The 25,139-nt window shown below is 43.6% G+C and overlaps 1 protein-coding gene across 12 annotated transcripts in view; it reads right to left on the bottom strand.

Annotated features, from left to right (window-relative positions):
• Positions 1–25,139, bottom strand: part of mast4 (microtubule associated serine/threonine kinase family member 4) — a 571,101-nt gene that overhangs the window by 145,294 nt on the left and 400,668 nt on the right. Inside the window, exon 1 of one of the 12 annotated variants that reach the window (XM_085981747.1) lies at positions 1,122–1,229. The exons of the other annotated variants lie outside the window; for them this stretch is intronic. Coding sequence (XP_085837873.1) covers positions 1,122–1,153 — 32 coding nt within the window. The 5' untranslated portion in view covers positions 1,154–1,229. Of the gene's footprint in view, positions 1–1,121; positions 1,230–25,139 lie in introns of those variants that run through there. 12 annotated transcript variants of the gene reach the window in all.

The raw sequence follows: 25,139 nt of genomic DNA, 5'->3' as shown, positions 1-25,139 counted from the left end.
TTAGACTTAAGACAGATATTCTGCAGAGCAAATTCATTAAAGAGCATAATGTATGCTAAGACAAAATGAATTTACTCAAGTTTTAAATTTGGAAGCAAAGCATCTCAGGTTCATTATTTCACAGCGGGAACACAGAATTCCGCATAACTTGCCATAGAAACTAGCACTGTGTTTACATTGCCAAGCAAGCTTGTGTTCCATATTTATAAGATATTGGTTCCCTGCCAGTGTAAACAGACCTGGTTGAATGCCAGGAGTCGTCTTTGATCTCCTTATACTTCGCTAGGCAGCAAGGGATAGTGTGAGGACTTGATGTCACTGTACTCGTATCCCTGCTCTGTACTTGTGGCATTCAGTTCCAAAGGTCTGTAATCGGCAACAGGGTAAACACTGTAGACATGGTATAAAAGCACGAATAGAAAGGAAATCTTTTGCAATACTGCGAGGTCCTTCTATTATAGCTGAAATAAGTATTAGGACAAGTTTAACTGTTTAAAAATAAACTAAAACGCAAGTCTCTTTTCTTCTCAATATCAGAACCAAAATTCTTTAAAAAAAAATTGTATTCACAGTTGATTAACAAAGTAACCTTGCCAGTTACTGATGAGGTAGGGTTAATGTGACAACTGGGGAGGTGTCTGGTGAAGCAGGTGGTTTGAAACGGAGCTCATATGTCAATAAAGACTTTTCTTAGTACTAAGCTACTGTGCAGTGAAAGGCCACAGCCATTTTTAATATTCACACAATAGGTGTAGTGTGAGTGAGCGTGGTTAACTCATGAGCTACTCAATATTTCTGCAATCAGCTACATTTCTCTGTTAATAGCTACATACAGAGTAATTCTATGCTGTAGAAAATAATCAGTTAAATGTAGAGTTTGCTCTTAGGAAAGCAGATTAGGGTAACTGAAATTATTGGTGAAACAGATCAACATAGTAACAGTTTCAGGCAGGAGAAAACCTTCGCTCCATCTCGCCCATCTGTCCACAGGATTCCCTTGGTGCATTTCTAATAACCCCGAGTCTCATTTACTGACGAGAACTTGTCTAGTTTCTTCCTAAAACCCATTGAAAGTTGTGTGTTCAAACGCCCCGCGCCGGTAATCTGTTGCACATACTTACCATTCTTTTAGTAATAAAAGTTCCTCCTGCATTTCCTATTTTCTTTTGTTGCTCTTTGTAAATATGACCCCTTGTGTTTAAATTCTTTTACGACAGAAAAGCTTACTTGGATGCAATTTGTCCAAACCTTTCAAAATCCTAAACAGTTCCATCGTATCTGCTCTCAGCCTTCCCTTTTCAAAAGAGGAAAGACCCAGGGTAGTGAATCTTTTCTCCTGCTTCATTCCCTTAGGTTCTGGGATCTGCACCCCCTGCAATAACTGAATTTCCATTTGGAAATAGCGAAACTGCAGGCAGAACTCCAGACGTGCTCTCACCAGCATCAAATATCAATTTTAAACGACCTCTCAATATACTGTATATGTTATACTCCTCACTGTGCATCCCAACATTCTGTTAATGACGCACGCTGTTATTAATGTGCAAATCGGCCAGCAAGTTCTGGCTGTTAAGAGATACGCCGTGAGTTGGGAAGCTCTAGAACTTGCTGGTTGATTTATTCCACTCTGCTGTTTGCTTTGCACAAACGGCATCTTGCCTATAGCCTCCCCAATATTTTTTAAGAACTTAATTGTTAATGCAATGCCAATCAATCTTTCTGGTCCACAATGGGAACGATTTAAACTGTTCAATCATATTCATTCAAATTGTTGTAAAGATTTTTTAAAAAGTCAAATTTTTAAGTGTTTTCCTTTGACTTTTTTCTCTCTTAATCCAATCTTTCTTTCCCTCTTTTTTTCCCTCTTTCTGTACCTGATTTGACTATAATTCACCCTCCTTCTTCATTGTTCCGGTTTCTTTCTTAATCCTTAAATCTCATTGGTTAAGGAGACAGACTGTTAGTCCAGCCATTCACTGAGGTCCCAGATACCGTGTTGCCCTTATCAGCTCACACTTCCAGCAAGTTACAGCGCAAATAATTTTCAAACTGAATGGTCCATGAAAAATCTAACTATCAAGACATATACCACAAGATGTCCCGCTCCAGCAAGATTCGGCCCATTGTGTTGATGGTTTTAGTGACCTGTCCACTAAAACCTCAAGATCTCTCTCTAACTCTGGTACTTGGAGTACATTCCCATTCAGCACATAATCCACATCAACCTTCCCTCTGCCAAATCTCATAACTTTACATTTCCCTGTATTAAAATGCATTTGCCATTTCTCCGCCTACTGATCCGAGTTTATCAAGATCCTTTTGAATCTGTGCGCCTTGATGGCTATCATTTGCCACTGCTCCCAATCTTGACATTTTGGACAACATTCCTTACTCTAAAACATTCATAAACAACAATGGTCCCAACACTGAGCCTTGTGGCACTCCACTGATAAACTGGCTGCCAACCAGATACCTGCTCATGTACTACTACTTGTTGTCTACCAACCAGCCATTCGCCAATCCATTTTAATACATTCCCATCTATCACATGGGCTTGGACCTTATGTGGTAGCCTATTATGTGGGACAGTATCAAATGCCTTTCTCAAATCCAGGTTATAAATAACTTTGTTCCTAGCAACAGTTCCCAGATTGTGTACTTATTTCACATTAGCACCGGACATGTACTTACATGCCAGACACTAGTGAATGCATTTGTTAAATCAATAATCACCAGAAATTGGGTAATAAGAATGAACTCAATTTCCAAATCCAAGCTGGGCTGACATAGATGTGGTGTTGGTGGGTGAGAACACGATTTCTTCAAGTTCACAGCTGATCTGCTTGTGGCAGTCTGTTTTAAGAAAATGTTGTGACACATGCACAATGGGATAATTATCTGTTTTGTCCAACCTACAAACATTAAATGTGTGTGTGCTTACACGTGTCACAAATGTCATCTATAATCATCTGCTAAAAGCGTGTTAGAAGGAATAGGTGTTAGGGTGCTGTTGTTTTTAATTTGTTCATGTAGTGGTTATGTAGCTGATGCTTCCATTTTCCTGCAGCCTTTTTTTGGACGGATAGAAAATCGGGACATAAACCCCTTCAGACAAGTCCATTTTTACAAACATCTACTTGGGAAGGGAAGTTGTTGCTGCTTAATGTGAACATTTCTGTAATAATCTTTTGGTCCTATGGGTTGATTACAACAGCTGCAAGTGACTTAGACCTCAAAGGATATTGGATCTAGGTTTTATTTTGGATGATGAATTACAGAGAGAATGAATCATCCTCCAAATAGAGAATTAAATCTACGATGACTTTATACACCGCCTCCTCCACTACAAAATTCCAGCAAAACTGCTGGCTCTTGTTCCCAGCCTTACCTCTTAAGTGTCTTCATACTGTTACATTAAGATGAGTACAGGTAGACTATCCTTTATCCGAAAACCTCGGGACCAGCCGTGTTTCGGTTTTAGGAAAATTTCGGATTTCGGAAGGTGCGCGAAAACACTTCGGTTTTCAGAGGTAATTTGGTTTTCGGGAGTGCGGATAAAGGATACACTATCCCTTATCCGAAAGGGTGGGATAAATAACGACTATAAATACTGTAGTTACAGGGATAAATACTGTAGTAAAGGCTGGTACACTTACGCTGAGCGATTTCGGTTTTCAGAAGTGCGGAAAAATGCTACACTATCCCTTATCCGGCTAGGCCTGTAAGTAGTGCGCCACTCTGGTCATGCCGTGCGCACGGCTTACGCTGACCGAAAAAACCTTCAGTTTTTAGAGGGTTTCGGTTTTCGGAAGTCCGGATAAAGGGTAGTCTACCTGTACGTTGTCAGAGTAAATTCTCACATACAAACACACCAATTTAGAAAATGTGTTCGCTACACTGGTGCACAATGATGTTACTTTGCTAATCTCACTTGTTGAGCTTTGCTAATCTCACTTGTTGAGCTATTATAAGTCACGCCTTCTTGTTAAAGCTGCTTTGAAAAGAGCTGCACTGAATAAAATGGTACATTATTAATCACTAACTGTTTCTGCATAGGAACATGAGGTCGTCATTCGGCCCCTTGAGCCTGTTCCACCATTCAATTAGATCATAGCTGATCCATAATCTCTACTCCATTTACTCACCTTTGTTCCATATCATGATACCCTTACCAAATAAAAATATTTTGTTCAGTCTTGTAGATTTAATTGACCCAGCATCCAGAGCCTTTTGGGAGAGAAAGATCAATAATTCTACTCCCCATTGTGTGATTAAAGTGCTACCTGATTTCATGTAAGATTCTTGTTCTGGATTCCCTGATGAGAGGAAATGTTTTCTCTGTATCTACCCTATCGAATCCCTTAATCATTTTCAATATTTTGATTCGATCACTCCTCAATCTTTTAAACTCAAGGGAATAGAAGCCAAGTTTATGCAACCTGTTCTCATAATTTAACCCTTTAAGCATGGTATTATTCTGGTGTATCTTCACTGTACATTCAAGGCCAATATATCTTTCCTACAGTGTGGTGCCCAAAACTGAATGCAATACTCCAGATGGGGTCTGACCAAGGGTCTGTACTACTGAAGAACAACTTCCTCACTTGAGATAAAGGCCATCTCTTGAGATAAAGGCCAACATTCCATTAGCCTTTTTAATTACTTTTTGTATCTGTGCACTAGCTTTTCGTGACTTGTTCACATAGACACCGAAATCCCATTGCTCCTCCACAGTTCCTAATCTCTCACCAAGAAAATATTCCGATTTATCATTCTCAGATGAAAAGTGGATGACAGGAAATAGTACAGGTTCAGGGAGCTGCTCTGACTTCATTCCAAAAAATGGCCTATAACAAGATGACTAAGTGGGCAAATGCTCCCTTCCTGATTATGGCTCAGGACCATACCAAGTACAGGAAACTCTCGATTTACCGGCACCTAAATAACCGGAAATCGCTGTTAACCGACAAAATTCAGGAGTAGGTTCAGGTAAGTTTTACTTCATATTAGTGGCCGTTCCTGGATCTGTGGCCGTGTAACCGGGGTTCCTGCACCTGTTGCCATGCAACAGGGACACCTGGATCTGTGGCCGTGTACGGGGCTCTTGTACCTTTTACTATACCTCTCTGTAATCCGGACTTTTTGATAAACCGGCACCACATCGGTGCCGGATAAAAAAAAGTTTCCTGCAGTTCATTTGCATTTTTCATCTGTTTTCTGATCTCAGCTGGGTTGATTGGGGGGTGCTCCAATTGGCCTTGGTGTCCCTATTCTATGGAGGGGAAAAGGAAGTAAAGAAAATGCTTCAATTTATATAGTGCGTTGGGCATCCTCAGGATGTCCAAACACACTTTACAGCCAATGAAATACTTTCGAAGCGTGGTCACTGAAATTGACACAAATCTAGCTCCCAATTTCCCAGAAATGATATTGAGATAAATGACCAGATAACCTGTTTTTGGTGGTGTTTTTTGAAGGATGAATATTGGCCTGACAACCAGGAGAGCTCCCTTGCTCTTCTTTGAATAGTACCATGGGATCACCTGAACAGGCAGATGGGGCTAACAACACAGCACACCCTGAAGAATTGCATTCGAGTGTCATCCTAGATTACGTACTCAAGTACTGCAGCGGGGCTTGAACCAGAACCTTCTGACTCAGAGTCGAGAGTGCTACCACCAAGCCAAGCTGACGCAGAATACATCACGGCACCTACGCCCGATTACTATCCAGTGACTTGGGAGTAATAGTACGGTGGTTTGGGAACACGAATGGGCTCTGCATTCCAGCAATTCCCCACTGGATCCTCCACATCTCAGCTTGGATTTTGGTGGAATATACCAAGTAGAGGGAAGTCACTTTCAGAAAGGAGCTAATTCACTTTGCCCTTTTCTGTGCTATTGGGCACTGTAATAACCAGGGTCCTCCATTCGCATTTGGTAAGCTTGAGGCAAGAGGACGCAAGATCATCGTGCGTGCACGACTCCTGATGAACGTGGGAGTGTTGATAAGCCAGCACTGCTGGTTAAAGTCAGGTTCACATTATTCATTTGTCTTCTGAAGGACGTGATGGACAGGATTCATTCAAGCTGTGCGAAGGTCTACATTTAGATCATTTTCCCGTCTAGAAGAGATGAATGAATGAAACTGAAATGCCCTTCGAAGCAAAAGGTTTGGGGAGAAGTGAAACCCCTAGATCATTTTTCTGCTTTAGGATCTAACTTTAAAACACATTTGTTTGCCTTAAACCATGAAGCTGACGAGATAAAACCAACTTCAGAAATTAACATGAAATCAGCTGTAATATACTAGCATTCACCATGTATAGGAAATGTATAGTATATGAAGGAGAGCATGCAGGTGCAACAGGCGATTAAGAAGGCAAATGGTATGTTGGCCTTCATATCAAGGGGGTTCGAGTATAGGAATAGGGATACCTTACTACAGCTGTACAAGGTGCTGGTGAGACCGCATCTGGAGTATTGTGTACAGTTTTGGTCGCCCCATCTGCGGAAGGATGTTCTTGCCATGGAAAGAGTGCAGCGGCGATTCACCAGGCTGATACCTGGAATGGCGGGAATGACCTACGAGGAGAGATTGAATAGTTTGGGCTTGTACTCACTGGAGTTTAGAAGATTGAGAGGGGATCTCATCGAAACATATAAAATTATGGCAGGCCTGGACAGGCTGAATTCAGAGAGAATGTTTCCAATGGCAGGGGAGCACAGAACCAGGGGCCACAGTCTAAAAATAGCGGGCAAATCATTTAAAGAATTTCTTCACTCAAAGAGTGGTGAGCCTGTGGAATTCCCTGCCACAGAGGGCTGTGAAGGCTAATTCAATAAATATTTTCAAGAGAGAATTGGATATATTTCTGAAGGCTAAGGGGATTAAGGGTTACGGAGAAAAGGCGGGGACGGGGTACTGAACTGGTAAGATCAGCTATGATCTCAGACGAAGATCAGCCATGATCTCATTGAATGGCGGAGCAGGCTCGAAGGGCCGAATGGCCTACTCCTGTTCCTATCTCTATGTTTCTATGTTCTGAAGTAAATGTCTTGTTATGCACGTTACAAAACTTAATTCAATGACTTATAACAGCAATGTAAACATCAGCATGAGTGGATACAAATTTATATTTATGATGACTCAGTGGCACAGTATGTATACAACTAAAGTTCCTCCCCTTATAAATGTGATTGATCCTTACTCTTCTAGTGTGCTCATGCCATTTAGAGAAATTGATTTTTCAGCAGCAATAGGGCACTAAATGACTTCAGTAAATCATACCCATCCTATTCTTCCTCTTCTACCAGTGAAAGATGGTCACCAAGAAGATGCATCCCAACTATCCATCAAACTGCAGGGAAGAAACCTGCTTCAAAGTTAGCCTGTGGGATTATTCTGGCAGCTCATAGATTCTCATTATTTTTTTAAACAAAATAGCATTTTGAGCTAAAACTCATCCTTCAGAACATAGGCATAGGAGTAGGCCATTCAGCTCCTCGAGTCCGTTCGGCCATTCATTTAGATCACGGTTCATCTGTACCTCAACTCTGTACCCACCTTTGCATAGATTGTTTTCTGTACATATTAAATTGCTGGTTGCCTTTCTATACAATACGTCATACAATCTGTTCCCTGTTTCCACTATCTATCATTTAATTTGTCAAGCTAGTACCTAGCTAACAAAGTGAACACTACAGAAACTGCAGGTTGTCACCAGTTGTAGTATGGCACCGGGGGGGGGGGGGGGGGGGGTTTACAGTCGGGAAACACGGAAGTGCAGGTTACTCCGAACGCAGTGGAGTTTTAACTCCAGGGCATATGATTTTTTTTCTCCCCAGGTTCCCCGCCCGAAAGCCTGATTTGGAAGTTAAAATTACCACCCCTCCACCCCCACCGAGTGTCAACAGGCTATTCAACGGTGTGTGGCATTACAGCTGAACCTGATCCTGTCAACACACAATATGCATTATTATATGTCTACCTTTGAAGTTACTTAATTCAAATTAGTGGATAATGAACTTTTTTTTTTTTTGAAGTATTACAAATGCCTTTGGTGCTGTGCTATTCTAATTGATCAGTTTTGAAATACTGCATAATTAAAAAAAAATTTGCAAAACAAAACTACCAAGCTATCAGTAGTAGACTGAACGGCATTGCAGGCAGTTCAGTGAGCAGTTCAACAAAGCCTCTGGCGAGACACACAGAGTGGGGGCGGGAGAGGAGAGAGAGAGAGAGAGAGAGAGAGAGAGAGAGAGAGAGAGAGCGAGCGGCCAGAGAGAGAGAGAGAGAGAGAGAGAGGGGCCAGAGAGAGAGAGAGAGAGAGAGAGGCCAGAGAGGCCATCGAAAAAGGCAGACACAGACAGACCAGGCTGCCAAGAGAGGACAGGATATGCTCTCACTGCAGTCAGGGAGTGGTGGAGACAGAGAGGCACTTCCTCACAGCTTGTGGAAAATATCAGGGCATCAGGGAGAATTTCTACCAAAAATTCACAAAAATATGCCCTGAATTCAGAAATTTGAATGACGACCAAAAACTCCCATACCTACTAGGGGAACAGAGAAATTGTGTAACCTTAGCGGCACACTATGTTACAGCTTGCCATAAACAGAGGGACAACCAGTAAACCTAAGAAAGGAGTATATACAAATTATACGAATGTATATTTATATACACTCTGTTTATACACTGTATGAATAGATCTGCGTTTATGTGTTCAACCATAAATGTTTTTCGATGCTTTGGCAACATAAGATGTACCTTATCATGCCAATAAAGCGATTTGAATTGAATTGAATTGAGAGGGAGCGGCCAGAGAAAGAGAGAGAGAGAGAGAGAGAGAGAGAGAGAGAGAGAGAGAGAGAGAGGGAGCGGCCAGAGAGAACGAGAGAGGAGCCAGAGAGAGAGAGAGAGAGAGGCCGGAGAGAGAGAGGGGCCAGAGAGAGAGAGGGGCCAGAGAGAGAGAGGGGCCAGAGAGAGAGAGGGGCCAGAGAGAGAGAGGGGCCAGAGAGAGAGAGGGGCCAGAGAGGAAGAGGAGCCAGAGAGGGAGAGAGAGGAGCCAGAGGGAGAGCGGGGCCAGAGAGAGAGAGCTAGAGAGAGAGGGGCCAGAGAGGGAGAGACAGAGAGGGGCCAGAGAGGGAGAGGGGCCAAAGAGCAAGAGAGAGAGGGAGAGAGCGAGGGAGAGAGCGGGGCAGAGAGAGGGAGAGAGAGAGAGAGGGGCAGAGCGAGAGATAAAGGGACCAGAGAGAAGCAGGGTGAGAGCGAGAGAAAGCGAGAGCGAGAGGGGCCAGAGCGAGAGCGAGGGGCCAGAGAGAGAGAGAGAGAGAGGGGCCAGAGAGAGAGAGAGAGAGAGAGAGGGAGGGAGGGGCCAGAGAGAGGGAGAGGAGAGAGAGAGAGAGGGAACAAAGGACTCATAACACCCATATACAAAAGTGGAGACAAAGTTGACCCAAATAACTATCGAGGCATCTGTGTGAACAGTAACCTGGGGAAGGTATTCTGTAGTATCATAAACCAAAGACTTATAAACTTCCTTGAGGAGCACAATGTCTTGAGTAAAAGCCAAATTGGATTCTTACCAAATTATAGAACATCGGACCATATTTTCACCCTATACACCCTAATTGACAAACATGTCCACCAAAACAAAAGCAAAATTTTTGCCTGCTTTATAGATTTCCAGAAGGCTTTCGATTCTATTTGGCACGACGGTCTATTCTTAAAACTTACTGAAAGTGGTGTAGGGGGAAAAACATATGATGTAATTAAATCAATGTATACAAACAATAAATGTGCAGTTAAAATTGGAGACAAACAAACAAAATATTTCTCACAGGGGCGAGGCGTGGCGCAGGGCTCGCCTATCTCACCGACACTCTTTAATATTTACATAAATGAATTGGCAAAACTACTTGAACAATCTACAGCACCTGGCCTCGCCCTATATGACTCCAAGGTTAAATTCCTCCTCTATGCAGATGACCTGGTTCTGCTCTCACCAACTGAGGAGGGTCTACAGCAGAACCTGGATCTGCTAGAGTCATTCTGTCAGACCTGGGCCCTGACAATAAACCCAAAAAAACCCAAAATGCTTGTGTTCCAGAAAAGATCCAGACATCAGGGACCCAGAATAAACTTCACACTAGGAGCAACTAAAATTGAACAAACTACAAATTACACATACTTAGGCTTAAAAATCAGTTCTACGGGAAACTTTCATTTGGCTGTGAATGAACTGAAAGAGAAAGCAAGAAGGGCTTTCTATGCCATTAAAAAGTAAATCCAAATAGAAATCCCAATTGGTATTTGGCTCAAAATTTTTAAATCAGTAATTGAACCAATTGCACTCTATGGCAGTGAGGTGTGGGGTCCGCTAACACAACAAGAATTTGCAAAATGGGACAAACACCCAATTGAGATCCTGCATGCAAAATTCTGTAAAAGTATCCTCTGGACTCAGAGGAAAACCACAAACAATGCATGCAGGGCAGAACTAGGCCAATATCCACTACTAATTAATATCCAAAAGCGAGCCATCAAATTTTGGAAACACCTAAAAATGAGCAACCCCCACTGCTATCATTACGAAGCCTTGAAATGCCAAGAGATGATCGATGATCATAGAGAACAGTCCCCTCAGTCAACTAGTCCTGGGACTCAGTGAAATAACTACCAACACTACTAATAATAACCAGCCCCAGGACAGTGACATCCTAGCACAGAGAATTCGACCCAACACAATTATCACTAAACAAAAGGAAAAATATTTGACCTATTGGACAGAAACGACAAAAATCCAAAACAAACTCGATTGCTATTTGGCCCTAAACAGACAATACACCATGGCTGAATACCTGACCATGGTAAAGAATAGCAAACTGAGAAAAGCCTTGACAATGTACAGACTTAGTGAACATAGCCTGGCCATCGAAAAAGGCAGACACAGGCAGACCTGGCTGCCAAGAGAGGACAGGATATGCTCTCACTGCAGTCAGGGAGTGGTGGAGACAGAGATGCACTTCCTCACAACTTGTGGAAACTATCAGGACATAAGGGAGAATTTCTACCCAAAATTCACAAAAATATGCCCTGAATTCAAACATTTGAATGACCACCAAAAACTCCCATATCTATTGGGGGAACAGAGAAAATGTGTAACTATAGCAGCAAACTATGTTACAGCTTGCCACAAGCAGAGGGACAACCAGTGACCATTAAATCTAAGAAAAGATTATATGCATATTATATGTGTGTATATCTATGTATGTATACATGGGTATACTTGTCTATACACTGTCTAGATTGGTGTTTATGTGGTCAATCATACATGTATTTCTGTGCTTTGGCAACATAAGATGTATCTTGTCATGCCAATAAAGCAATTTGAATTGAATTGAATTGAGAGAAAGCAATTTGAATTGAATTGAATTGAGAGAAAGACAGAGAGAGGGGGGCAGACAGAGAGAATGAAACTGGATGGGCCACTTGGCATCGACCTCAGCACCGGCTACGGACATGGCAACGGCGCGCCCAGTCGACCGTTCAAAGTCTTCCGCACCAACATCTGGGGAATTGTGCCAAAATTGGGAGAGTTGTCCTATAGACTAGTTAAGTAACAGCCTGACATAGTCATACTCACAGATTTATACCTTTCAGCCAATGTCCCAAACTCCTCCATCACCATCCCTGGGTATGTCCTGTCCCACCGGCAGAACAGACCCACCAGGGGTGGTGGCACAGTGGTATACAGACGGGAAGGAGTGGTCCTGGGAGTCCTCAACATTGACTCTGGACCCCATGAAGTCTCATGGCTTCAGGTCAAGCATGGGCAAGGAAACCTTCTGCTAATTACCACCTACCGCCCTCCCTCAGCTGGTGAATCAGTACTCCGCCATGTTGAACACCATTTGGAAGAAGCACTGAGAGAAGCAAGGGCACAGAATGTACTCTGGGTGGGGGACTTCAATGTCCATCGCCAAGAGTGGCTCAGTAGCACCACTACTGACTGAGCTGGCCGAGTCTTGAAGTACATAGCTGCCAGTCTGGGCCTGCGACAGGTGGTGAGAGAACCAACATGAGGAAAAAACCTACTTGACCTCGTCCTCACCAAGCTACCTGTCACATCTGTCCATGACAGTATTGGTAGCAGTGACCACCGCAGAGTCATTGTGGAGACAAAGTCCCGTCTTCACACTGAGGACACTCTCCATCGTGTTGTGCGGCACTACCACTGTGCTAAATGGGATAGATTCAGAACAGATCTAGCAGCTCAAAACTGGGCATCCATGAGGCACTGTGGGCCATCAGCAGTAGCAGAATTGTATTCCACCACAATCTAGGGATAAACCAGGGAATTACAGGCCAGTGAGCCTAACATCAGTGGTAGGGAAATTATTGGAAAAAATTCTGAGGGACAGAATTAGTCTCCACTTGGAGAGGCAGGGATTAATCAGGGATAGTCAGCATGGCTTTGTCATGGGAAGATCATGTCTGACCAATTTGATTGAATTTTTTGAGGGGGTGACTAGGTGTGTGGATGAGGGTAGTGCAGTGGATGTGGTATACATGGATTTCAGTAAGGCTTTCGATAAAGTCTCGCATAGGAGACTGATCAAGAAGGTAAGAGCCCATGGGATCTAGGGTGCCTTGGCACATTGGATCCAAAACTGGCTTAGTGGCAGAAGGCAGAGGGTGATGGTGGAAGGTTGTTTTTGTGACTGGAAGCCTGTGTCCAATGGGGTACCGCAGGGATCGGTGCTGGGTCCCTTGCTGTTTGTGGTCTACATTAATGATTTGGATGTGAATGTAAAAGGTAATGATCAGTAAGTTCGCAGATGACATGAAAATTGGTGGGGTGATAAATAGCGAGGAGGGTAGCCTCAGTCTGCAGGACGATATAGATGGGTTGGTCAGATGGGCGGAACAGTGGCAAATGGAATTTAACCCTGAAAAGTGTGAGGTGATGCATTTTGGAGGGACTAACAAGGCAAGGGAATACACAATGAATGGTAGGACCCTAGGAAAGACAGAGGATCAGAGAGACCTTGGTGTGCATGTACATAGATCCCTGAAGGCAGCAGAACAGGTGGATAAGGTGGTTAAAAAGGCATATGGGATACTTATATTCTATGCCTCGGCTAATGAAGGCAAGAGCAGGGAGGTTATGATGGAGCTGTACAAAACGCTAGTTAGGCCACAGCTGGAATACAGTGTGCAGCTCTGGTCGCCACACTATAGGAAGGATGTGATTGCTTTGGAGAGGGTGCAGAAGAGATTCACCAGGATGTTACCTGGGCTGGAGCGCTTCGGCTATGAAGAAAGACTGGACAGGCTGGGGTTGTTTTCCTTGGAGCAGAGAAGGCTGAGGGGGGACCTGACTGAGGTGTACAAAATTATGAGGGGCATAGATAGGGTAGATAGAAAGGAACTTTTTCCCTTAGTAGAGGGGTCAATAACAAGGGGGCATAGATTCAAGGTAAGGGGCAGGAGGTTTAGAGGGGATTTGAGGAAGAACTTTTTCACCCAAAGGGTGGTTGGAATCTGGAACTCACTGCCTGAAAGGGTGGTAGAGGCAGGAACCCTCAACATTCAAGAAGCATTTGGATGAGCACTTGAAATGCCATAGCATACAAGGCTACGGACCAAATGCTGGAAAATGGGATTAGATTAGACAGGGATTGATGGCCGGCTCGGACGCGATGGGCCGAAGGGCCTCTTTCTGTGCTGTATAACTCTATGACTCTAATCTGTAACCTCATGGCCTGGCATATCTACGATTACCATCAAGCCAGGGGACCAACCCTGGTTCAATAAGGAGTGTAGAAGAGCATGCCAGGAGCAGCACTAGACGTACCTAAAAATTAGGTGCCAACCTGGGGAAGATACAACACAGGACTACATGCATGCTAAAAAGCGGAAGCAGCATGCGATTGACAGAGCTAAGTGATCCCACAATCAACGGATCGGATCAAAGCTCTGCAGTCCTGCCACATCCAGTCACGAATGTGGTGGACCATTAAACAACTAACGGGAGGAGGAGGCTCCATGAATATCGCCATCCTCAATGATGGTGGAGCCCAGCACGTGAGTGCAAAAGACAAGGCTGAAGCATTTGCAACCATCTTCAGCCAGAATTGCTGAGTGAATGATCCATATCGGCCTGCTCCCGAGGTCCCCACCATTACAGAAGCCAATCTTCAGCCAATTTGATTTCAATCCACGTGATATCAAGAAACGGCTGAGCGCAATGGATGCAGCAAAGGCTATGGGCCCCGACAACATCCCAGCTATCGTGCTGAAGACTTGTGCTCCAGAGCTAGTCACGCCTCTAGCCAAGCTGTTCCAGTACAGCTACAACACTGGCATCTATCCGACAATGTGGAAAACTGCCCAGGTATGTCCTGTCCACAAAAAGCAAGACAAATCCAATCCGGCCAATTATCGTCCCATCAGTCTACTCTCAATCATCAGCAAAGTGATGGAAGGTGTCATCGACAGTGCTATCAAGCGGCACTTACTCATCAAAAACCTGCTCACTGACGCCCAGTTTGGGTTCTGCCAAGACCACTCCGCTCCAGACCTCATTACAGCCTTGGTCCAAACATGGACAAATGAGCTGAATTCCAGAGGTGAGGTGAGAGTGACATCAAGGCAGCATTTGACCGAGTGTGGCATCAAGGAGCCCGAGTAAAACTGAAATCAATGGGAATCGGGGGGAAAACTCTCCACTGGCTGGAGTCATACTTAGCACAAAGAAAGATGGTTGTGGTGGTTGAAGGTCAATCATCACAGCCCCAGGACATCGCTGCAGGAGTTCCTCAGGGCAGTATCCTAGGCCCAACCATCTTCAGCTGCTTCATCAATGACCTTCCCTCCAACATAAGGTCAGAAATGGGGATGTTCGCTGATGACTGCATAGTGTTCAGTGCCATTCACAACTCCTCAGATAATGAAGCAGTCCTTGCCCGCATGCAACAAGACCTGGATGACGTTCAGGCTTGGGCTGATAAGTGGCAGGTAACATTCGCGCCACACAAGTGCCAGGCAATGACTATCTCCAACAAGCGAGAGTCTAACCACCGCCCCTTGACATTCAATGGCATTACCATCACCGAATCCCCCACTATCAACATCCTGGGGGTCACAATTGACCAGAAACGTAACTGGACCAGCCACATCAATACTGTGGCAACAAGAGCAGGTCAGAGGCTAGGCCAGGTGAGTGTCTCATCTCCTGACTCCCCAAAGCCTTTCCACCATCTACAAGGCACAAGTAAGGCGTGTGATGAAATACTCTCCACTTGCCTGGATGAGTGCAGCTCCAACAACACTCAAGAAGCTCGACACCATCCAGGACAAAGCAGCCTGCTTGATTGGCACTCCCTCCACCACCAGCGCACCATGGCTGCAGTGTGTACCATCTACAGGAGGCACTGCAGCAACTCGCCAAGGCTTCTTTGGCAGCACCTCCTATACCCGCCACCTCTTCCACCTAGAAGGTCAAGGGCAGCAGGCGCATGGGAACACCACCACCTCCAAGTTCCCCTCCAAGTCACACGCCATCTGGACCTGGAAATATATCGGCGATCCTTCATCGTCGCTAGGTCAAAATCCTGGAACTCCCTCCCTAACAGCACTGGGAGTACCTTCACCACACGGACGGCAGCGGTTCAAGGCGGCGGCTCACCACCACCTTCTCAAGGGCAATTAGGGATGGGCAATAAATGCTGGCCTTGCCAGCGACGCCCATATCCCATAAACGAATAATAAAAAAGAAAACATTATCTGGTCATTATTTCATTGCTGCTTGTGGGGCCTTGCTGTGCGCACAATTGGCTGCCGAGTTTCCTACAACAGTGACGACACTTCAAAAGTACTTGACTGGCTGTAAAGCACTTTGGGACGTCCTGCAGTCACCAAGGGCACTGTATGAGTGCAAGTCTTTCTTTCTGAAGGGTACAAAAACTGCAATTTCTGGTTTGTAGGGGTTGAGAGATTTGCTTGCAGGAAGTAAGAGCCACAAGACTAATGCTAGCAGGATTGAAATATTCTAAAATGAAGGTACCTGTACTGGTGAGTTATGAGAGATACTTGTACCACCAGGCCAGGTATCAAACCTGGAACCTGCCCGATCTGTATGAGTCAGGTACCTACCTCACTGAGCTAACAGGTGGGCACTGTGCGCATCGTTGTTATTTTCCAAAAAATTTATTTGAACTGCATCCAGACTGAATTATAGGTTCAGACTAAAATTCTGACTTCATGTATATTGCTTGACTTGCCAGAATGTTGAATTCCAAGTTAAATTAGGACACAACCCAGGCCAATGCTTTGCTCACTGGACCAACTTTAAATTCACGGACTTCAATGCACAACGAGTTTAATGGAAGTGAGCCTGTTCTGCGAACACAATTTTGCTTAAAACAGAACAGAGTGGGAGGTACTGTACACAGAGTTAGTATGTGTCCAACCAACATACATGAGCATATTTGCAATTCAGGCACGATGAATTTTTCAGTTTCTAATCTGCTCAGGTATTCAATAATTTCACCCTGCACTAGGGAGAGAGTTAACATCAAGCTATTTCCTGCTTTATTTACCATCTTGGTGCACTACCTGCAGCACTGCCTACATCATAACCACATTGAATTTAAAGCTTTAATCTGAATCAATCCGACTTCAAAATCACATTTTTTAAATATAAAGAGAAACCAGATTAATCCATTACTTTTCAAAACACCATTACCAATTCAAATCGTCATTGCTGAATGTGCTTAATAAACCGCACCCCAAGGTCATGCTTTGTATAGTTTCTCTTCATATAGAAGTTAAGCCACCTGACGAAAAATCCGCTTTTTACAAGTTCGAATCGAAATAGGTGCCTCATTCCTAAAGCAATGTGTCATTCACTAAATAGTTCAATTCTGCCAGTAAACAAATGACAATCAATGGGATACTTAACGTGGTAAAGTTGTACCTTATGTTGCACTTAGAATTTCTGGTCGATACAATCTATAATCTAGTAAAAATACTGAGTGGGTGACAATATACCATTTAAAAATGCACTGAACATTCCTATATTGGCACTGTAAATGGAAAAGCCATTATAAAAGTGTCAACGTGGACCAGTTCCGCCTGTAAGTGATGGATGCTGTAAATGGTCGATTACCATTTTGAACCATCATGGTAATGTTACCAAGAAAAGCAGTACCCACACACTGACCGACACTTTTGTGATTGTTCTCTCAAATCTCTAGTTCACATGGTATCCCTCCTTGAAGACCCCGTAACTGGTTGGCCCTGAACTGTTCAGTTGCAATTCGTGCTTGTACCGATACCGAATTGTTATTTCTTTCCCTCAAAGCCCCCTCCCCCATTGTGAGCCCAACATAAATTTGGTTCCACGGCACCTCTGCCCTACAGGGACAACACCGCTGCATTCTCCTTTGCCCGACCAGCAACCCCATCTCACCACCAAACTTTGCAGCGATTGCCGCTCCTACTTGGGTCTGAATACCCCATGGATTTTTGGCTCAAGGCCTCCAATGTATTCCGGCTCCACCATATCTTGGGCCGAGCAACAACTGCTCCCCCCTCACCCGCCCGCCACCCCCCAAAACAACAACTACTAAGCAGTAATATAAGCATGTCCCTGTGCACCTCCCCCCTGCCCTGAAACAAAATACAAAACCTCCAAATAAAGAAAGCTTCCTTACCCATCTTCCCCAAGCAAGACAAAAATCAGGGCCTGGGCGAAGGGAAATCAACTACAATTCCCACCCCCCACCGAGCTCATAAATGGGGACTGGTGGGCATTAGGTGGAAGGAAGGTCTCCACTCTTCCCCGCTAAGGAAATTTCCCTGCCTTCAGGTCTCCACTCTTCCCCACTAAGGAAATTTCCCTACCTTCGGGTCTCCACCCTTCCCCGCTAAGGAAATTTCCCTACCTTCGGGTTTCCACCCTTCCCCACTAAGGAAATTTCCCTTCCCTCGGGTCTCCACCCTTTCCCACTGAGGAAATTTCCCTGCTCTCGGGTCTCCACTCTTCCCCACTGAGGAAATGTCCCTGCCCTCGGGTCTCCACCCTTCCCTACTGAGGAAATTTCCCTTCCCTCGGTTCTCCACCCTTCCCCACTGAGGAAATTTTCCTGCCCTCGATTCTCCACCCTTCCCCACTGAGGAAATTTTCCTGCCCTCGGTTCTCCACCCTTCCCCACTGAGGAAATTTCCCTGCCCTCGGGTCTCCACCCTTCCCCACTGAGGAAACTTTCCTGCTCTCATCGCTCCTTGAACACGTTACCCAATCCTCCTCCTCCCTCCCCATCTGGGTCAAATTCCTGCTCGAACTCTGCTTGACCTGAATAGTGCACTTGGCCTGGACTTGCCATGGGTAATACCACCAAAGACTGACCTATTAAGGGGGAGAAATTTTCCTCAGGTGGGGCATACAATGGGCGGCCAATTTTGTGTCTGTTTTGTGCCTCTGCCAAAGTTGAATTTCACCCCCCCCCTTAAAATTTAAAACTTAGAACATGAATAAAAAATTCTGAGCCTAATTATTCAACAGGGGAAAGAATTTAAAAGAAAAACTGGGGAACATAAAATAACTTAGCAGCAGCGGGAACGGAGAAATTCTGAACAAATAATTTATCCCAAAATTTTAACCCAAATGGACAAATAGCAGCTCAACAGCAGGAACAAAGTTCAAGACATCTGCAAATTGCATTCAAAAAATATCATCCTCACACAGCACTCGTTTGTCAGCACACCGCTGATCATCGTGGCAGGCTGCAGTGAGGAAGCGACAACCATGCAGCATGCAGCCGCAGATCCGAAATAGTTGCAGGAAAAACATTCTGTCTTTAGGAAACAAAACAAGCTGCAGCAACTGTTCTAGCCCTCGGTTTCTAGTGCCACAGCAGCCTGTGATTTAATGAACTAGGGGGTAGATTTTCAACTCGTCTCCTGGGCATAAAACTGGTACTGCCGATCAGGCGTCCGTTGTAGAAACTGCCCGATTATCATTTCCTTTACAATCAATAGAAATTAAAATCAGCTTGTTTCTGTGACGGGCGGCAGATCTGCATCACCAGTTTTTAAGCCCAGGCAGCAAGTTTGAAAGGATACTGTATTCGCTGCTCACGATGCGGTCTCCTCTACATTGGGGAGACCAAACGCAGATTGGGCGACCACTTTGCGGAACATCTCTGTTCAGTCCGTAAGGGTGACCCTGAGCTTCCGGTCGCCTGTCACTTTAATTCTCCGCTTCACTCCCACTCTGATCTCTCTATCCTCGGCCTCTTACATTGTTCCAACGAAGCTCAACGTAAGCTCGAGGAACAGCATCTCATCTTTCGATTAGGCACTTTACAGCCTTCTGGACTCAATATCGAGTTCAACAATTTCAGATAATAATCCCTGCCCCCATTTTTCATGCTGTATAATTTTGCCATTCTCATTTTCACAGTATGTTCTTTCAATTCCTTCCTCCCCTCCTAAACGCCCCTTCCCCCACCCCTGTCTCTGCACCTGCTTAATCTGTTACATCTCCAGCTTTTTCCAGTTCTGATGAAGGGCCCCAGACCTGAAACGTTAACTCTGTTTCTCTCTCCATGGATGCTGCCTGGCCTGCTGAGTATTTCCAGCATTTTCTGTTGTTATTTCAGATTTCCAGCATCTGCAGTATTTTGCTATCGTATTAGGTTTGAAAGGATTCCCGGTTGAAATATTTTTTTTCAGGAAGTAGCTTCCCTTCATGTAAATCAACTGGCATTGTGAACTTCCTCTGCAGCTTTCAAAATATTCACTACACCGTTAAATATTAATGAGCCTAATCAGGAAAATAAAAGCCGTTCAATTTCTTAGCTTTGATCCCTCTTGCAAATGGAAATTTAAAATGTTAAAATAATATTTCTAAATCTCATTTGTAACCCGGTTCTGAAGCACAGTAATTTTCTCTTGGCCACAGAACATGGTAATGTATTGCGATTGCATTAGTGCGGAAATGTTTTTTTTAATTGCCATTCTTCACAAGTAATTCAGGTGTTGGAGAGATTTTTTTTGTCTGGTGAGTCGACCATCGCGATTTATATAAAAGTTCTGAAAGTAAGTAAGCCACATTCCAAACATCATATTTGAAAGTATCAGAAGTATACATTAAAAAGAACAAGCCAGACATGCTGGGGTTTTACTGACCTGAAATGGGAAATGTTATAATCATCTGGCAAGCTGCAAAATTATTTCACGAAACAGCAATTAAACTCTAATTCACCTCAGGACTCTGGCAACTTCCCTGCAGAGAGTACTTGAGCCAATGGATTTAAAGATACAGGACAAGTTAGCAGCTAATCCTCACAGCTGTGCTCCAGGCCCCAGACTATCCACCAACAAGGCCTTGGGAGATCAGCCAGATCGCTGGAAATAATCAGTCTCCCTTGCAGCAGTAATTGCAGGCCTGGTAATGTTAACATTTCCCATGGTCGGTGTTCAGGATTTTGTTTTGTCCTTAAAATCAGGAATACCAGCCCTAGGTAGGGAAGGGGACGACATTTGGCAAATTCCAGACTTTTTTTTTGTTGCAGTATATGCATAGTATCCTGTAAGTAAACTCATAAGAACATAAGAAATAGGAGGAGCAGGAGTCGGCCATTTGGCCCCTCGAGCCTGCTCCACCATTCAATGAGATCATGGCTGATCTTCTACCTCTTCTCCACTTGCCTGCACTATCCCCATATCCCTTGATTCCCTTAATATCCAAAAATCTATCGATCTCTGTCTTGAATATACTCAACAACTGAGCCTCCACAGCCCTCTGGGGTAGAGAATTCCAAAGATTCACCACCCTCTGAGTGAAGAAATTTCTCCTCATCTCAGTCCTAAATGGCCGACCCCTTATTCTGAGACTGTTACCCCTGGTTCTAGACTCCCCAGCCAGGGAAAACATCCTCGCTGCATCTACCCTGTCAAGCCCTGTAAGAATTTTGTATGTTTCAATGAGATCACCTCTCATTCTCCTAAACTCGAGAGAATATAGGCCTAGTCTACTCAATCTCTCCTCATAGGACAATCCCCCCATCCCAGGAACCTTTGTTGCACTCCCTCTATGGCAAGTATATCCTTCCTTAGGTAAGGAGACCAAAACTGTATACAATACTCCAGGTGTGGTCTCACCAAAGTTAAGTTATGGTTCCAGTTTCCACTCATACTCATTTGCATAATCACAAATGGAAACTCTTCACCGAACCAGTGCAATCGGGCAGCGTTTTAGAACATAATTGCTTTGTTTTATTCCCTTGCATTAAAAAAATATATCTTGATATATTTAAGAGTGATAACCTGGTGCAGTTTTATTATTACAGCTCAAAATGGGTTCATCACAAGAAAAGCATTTTTAATCAGAGTGTCGAAATCCACCACCTGAGAGTAACTGGATTTTAAATAACAAAAAATGATTTTTTTTTAATTTACCGAACCAATTACTAGTTTCATTGGTGTATACTAGTCAGTTTCTCAGTAAATTAAAAAAAAGTTAATATTTAAAAACTTTTAAAAGGTGCCTATTAGTGCCTTTGCGCCTAAAACAACTTAATTCTAAGAACCTCCTTGAAGGCAATTAGTGAAAACTCACCATGGTGATTAATTCGATCTGGCTTCCAGCGCAATGATTTTTAAACCAGCATAAAAGATCGCGGAAACTCAAATTTGTGCCGGATGTAACTCGCACGTGAAATTCCTCAATCTTTTGTGTTGGTTTGGCCGATTTCGGGCGAATTGCAGTGGAAAAAAACCCAGCACCACCTAGCTGAAATCTACCCCGATAGCCTTATTGCTGATTTACCTAGGATGAAACTTAAATCTTCACAAACCAAAACCTTATTGGAGAGCATCCCATACCTCTTCCAACGATCTCCATGTAGGTTCTATTAAAAAAAAACTTAATGGGTTTCACAAGAACTAAAGTTGCAACATAGTAAAAGTCAGAACAACCTATTTTCAAGGCAGCATGGTGCGTGGGATGGCAGGGATGTCTGCAACTGGAGAGGTGCTGCTGGTCCCAATGGCGTTGGGAATAGACAATAATAATTGCCTCCTTCTTATAATAAAAGGCATTCCAATATGGGCTTGTCACCACCGACACTGTCTTCCAATAGCCAAGTATAGAACCTCTGGACTCAACTGTGAACTGCCAGCTAATAGATTATCTCACTGTCCGGCAGTGAGAACAGAAGGATACAAGAATCACCCGAGCTATACAAGGAGCAGAAAGTTGCACGGCCCACCATATGATAGAATTCCTGGTATATCCCTAAACGACTGGAATCAGTCTCAAGTGGGGAGATTTTCTGCTACTGACACAATAGAGGTTTTTGTGGCAGTGAACGAATTGCACCCAATTCTCCGTCATTAGCTGATTTGAATAATTTCAACACCATCTGTGCAGCTTTCACTTTATGCCAGGAGCAAGCCTAATGTGGTTTGGGAAGCAGTCAGAAACAAAATGAAAGACAAATTTAGGGTTGATGCCAGGGAAGTATTTCTTTATACAAGGGGGATCAACAGCTGGAACAAGTTGGCAGGAAGGGTGCTTAAGAGCAGGACTCTTGACTTATAGAAGAAACAGCTAAACAATCTGATGGAAAGATGGTAAAGTTGGTATTCTGAATGGATGAGATCAAATAGGCCATCGGGCCCACCTTCATCAGAACCTATCTCGTGATCTTCTGAAGGGTCATCACCTCGCGGAAAAAACAAACTCAAATTTATAGAGCACCTCAGGATGTCCTAAAGCACTTCACGGCCAATGAAGTACTTCTGAATTGTCGTCGCTGTTGCCATGCAAAGAAGGAAGCCAGAAAAAGGGAGTAAACTATCAAAATACCCAGGGTAGCCTACAAGCCTAATTTGTAAGCAAATCAAAAATCAGTTGGTATAAACTAAATTTTCATAAGTTATTTGTACCCTGAATTGAAAACCTAAAAGAAAACAATGGGAGCCCTCATTACAGCTGCACCTTTGTAATTCCAAAAGTCTGCAAAGTCTAGTTTCCTTCATTATTTCTCCTGGTACATTATATTGCATTTTGGAAGAAAGAATGAGGAAAAGGAATATAAACTAAATGATACAATTTTAATGGGGAACAGTGTGACCTGGGGGTTCACATACACAATCTTTGAAGGTGGCAGGACAAGTCGATAAGGCTATTAATTTTTTTTTAAATACAGGATTCTGGGTTTTATAAATAGAGGCAGAGAGTACAAAAGTAAGGAAGTTATGCTAAACCACATTTAGATCACATTTTAACACTTTATAAATCACGTGTTAGGCCTCAGCTAGATTTTGTGTCCAATTCTGAGCACCATATTTTAGGAAGGATGTCAAGGTCTTGGAGAGGGTGGAGAGGAGAGTTACCAGAATGGTACCAGGGATGCAGGGCTTCAGAGATTTAATATAGAGGTGTTCAAAATTATGAAGGGTTACTGTTTCCACTGGCAGGAGGGTCGGTAACCAGAGGACGCAGAAAATTTAAGATAATTGGTAACACGGCGTACCGTGTCTGCAGTGTGTACCATCTACAAGATGCACTGCAGCAACTCACCAAGGCTTCTTTGGCAGCACCTCCCAAACCCGCGACCTCTACCACCTAGAAGGACAAGGGCAGCAGGCGCATGGGAACACCACCACCTCCACGTTCCCCTCCAAGTCACACACCATCCTGACTTAGAAGTATATTGCCGATTCTTCATCGTCACTGGGTCAAAATCCTGGAGCGCCCTACCTAACAGCACTGTGGGAGTACCTTCACCACACGGACTGCAGCGGTTCAAGGTGGCGACTCACCACCACCTTCTCAAGGGCAATTAGGGATGGGCAATAAATGCTGGCCTTGCCACCGATGCCCAGATCCCACAAATGAATTTTTTAAAAAGAACTAAGGGGAGATGTGGAGAATTTTCCTTTACACAGCAAGTTATGATGATCTGGAATGCAGTACCTGAAAGGGCGGTGGAAGCAAAGTCAATAGTAACTCTCAAAAAGGAATTGGATATATACTTGAAAAGGAAACATTTGCAGTGCTATGGAGAAAGAGCAGAGGAGTGAGACTGATTGGACAGCTCTTTCCGAGAGCCGGCATAGGCATGATGGGCCGAACGGCCTACTTCTCTGCTGTAAGATTCCATAATTATAGTTGTTTGCATTCAATAAAATAACTCTTTCCTAATTTTAGAAGAATAATTTTGTATTGTGCACCTTGATTCCTCCCACATCACTTGTAATTTTTAAGAACTGGACTAAGAATTTGTGCAGATCACATTACAGTTAAAATCTCATTTATCATGCTGAAAAATTTGGCACGAGCAAAATGATTTCAATATCTAATTTTATGGATACCTTAATTGCAAATCTGATTTTTGTGGGTTCTGATCAGTTTTTAATTTTCTTTTTTAATGCATACACAATAGTACACATTACTTGAATACAAAATATACATCTCTCTGCTTCAATGCCCATGCCTCTGACTATATAAAAATGAAATTGAAACTTGTCACTATTATTTGTAACTGAACCATTTTCCCTTAACTGATCTTCTAAAAGGATAATTAGCTTTCAATGTCTCCCATATTTACAAGCAGCTAAACTCACAAAGAAGTGAATGCAGCTTGATGATGTCATCAAGGATATGGCAAGAGGGGACAAGAGAGAAAATAGATTAGGCAGCCTGGAAGGGAAAGTGAGACATAGACATAGAAGATAGGAGCAGGAGTAGGCCATTCGGCCCTTCGAGCCTGCTCCGCCATTCACCGAGTGCGAGGTGTAAATGTAATTAGGAGTTAGGAAGATTGAAACAGGTTAAACAGGTCAAGGTAGTAACAAAAAAAATCAGGATGTGATTAAAAACAAAATTTGTGCTATAAAATTAGTGATTCAAATCAGAAAATTGTGACATATTTGCAGTAACTAAAACAAGGCTACATCTGGGTCAGGATTGACAATCAAATCCTGGGCTTAACACTTCCAGGAGAAATACTGAAGAAGAGCAGTGGTAATAATGTTAAATTACAGACAATATCATAGCACTAGAGTGCAAGGATTTATATACAGAAATAGCCCAAACAGAATCCTTTTGGATTGAGCC

This window comes from Somniosus microcephalus, chromosome 1, assembly GCF_052327205.1.
Source record: "Somniosus microcephalus isolate GS21.2 chromosome 1, FLI_Smic_1.0, whole genome shotgun sequence".
NCBI lineage: Eukaryota > Metazoa > Chordata > Chondrichthyes > Squaliformes > Somniosidae > Somniosus > Somniosus microcephalus.
The sequence above is the reverse complement of the archived record's forward strand: the minus strand, read 5'-3'. Positions and strand labels throughout refer to the sequence as shown.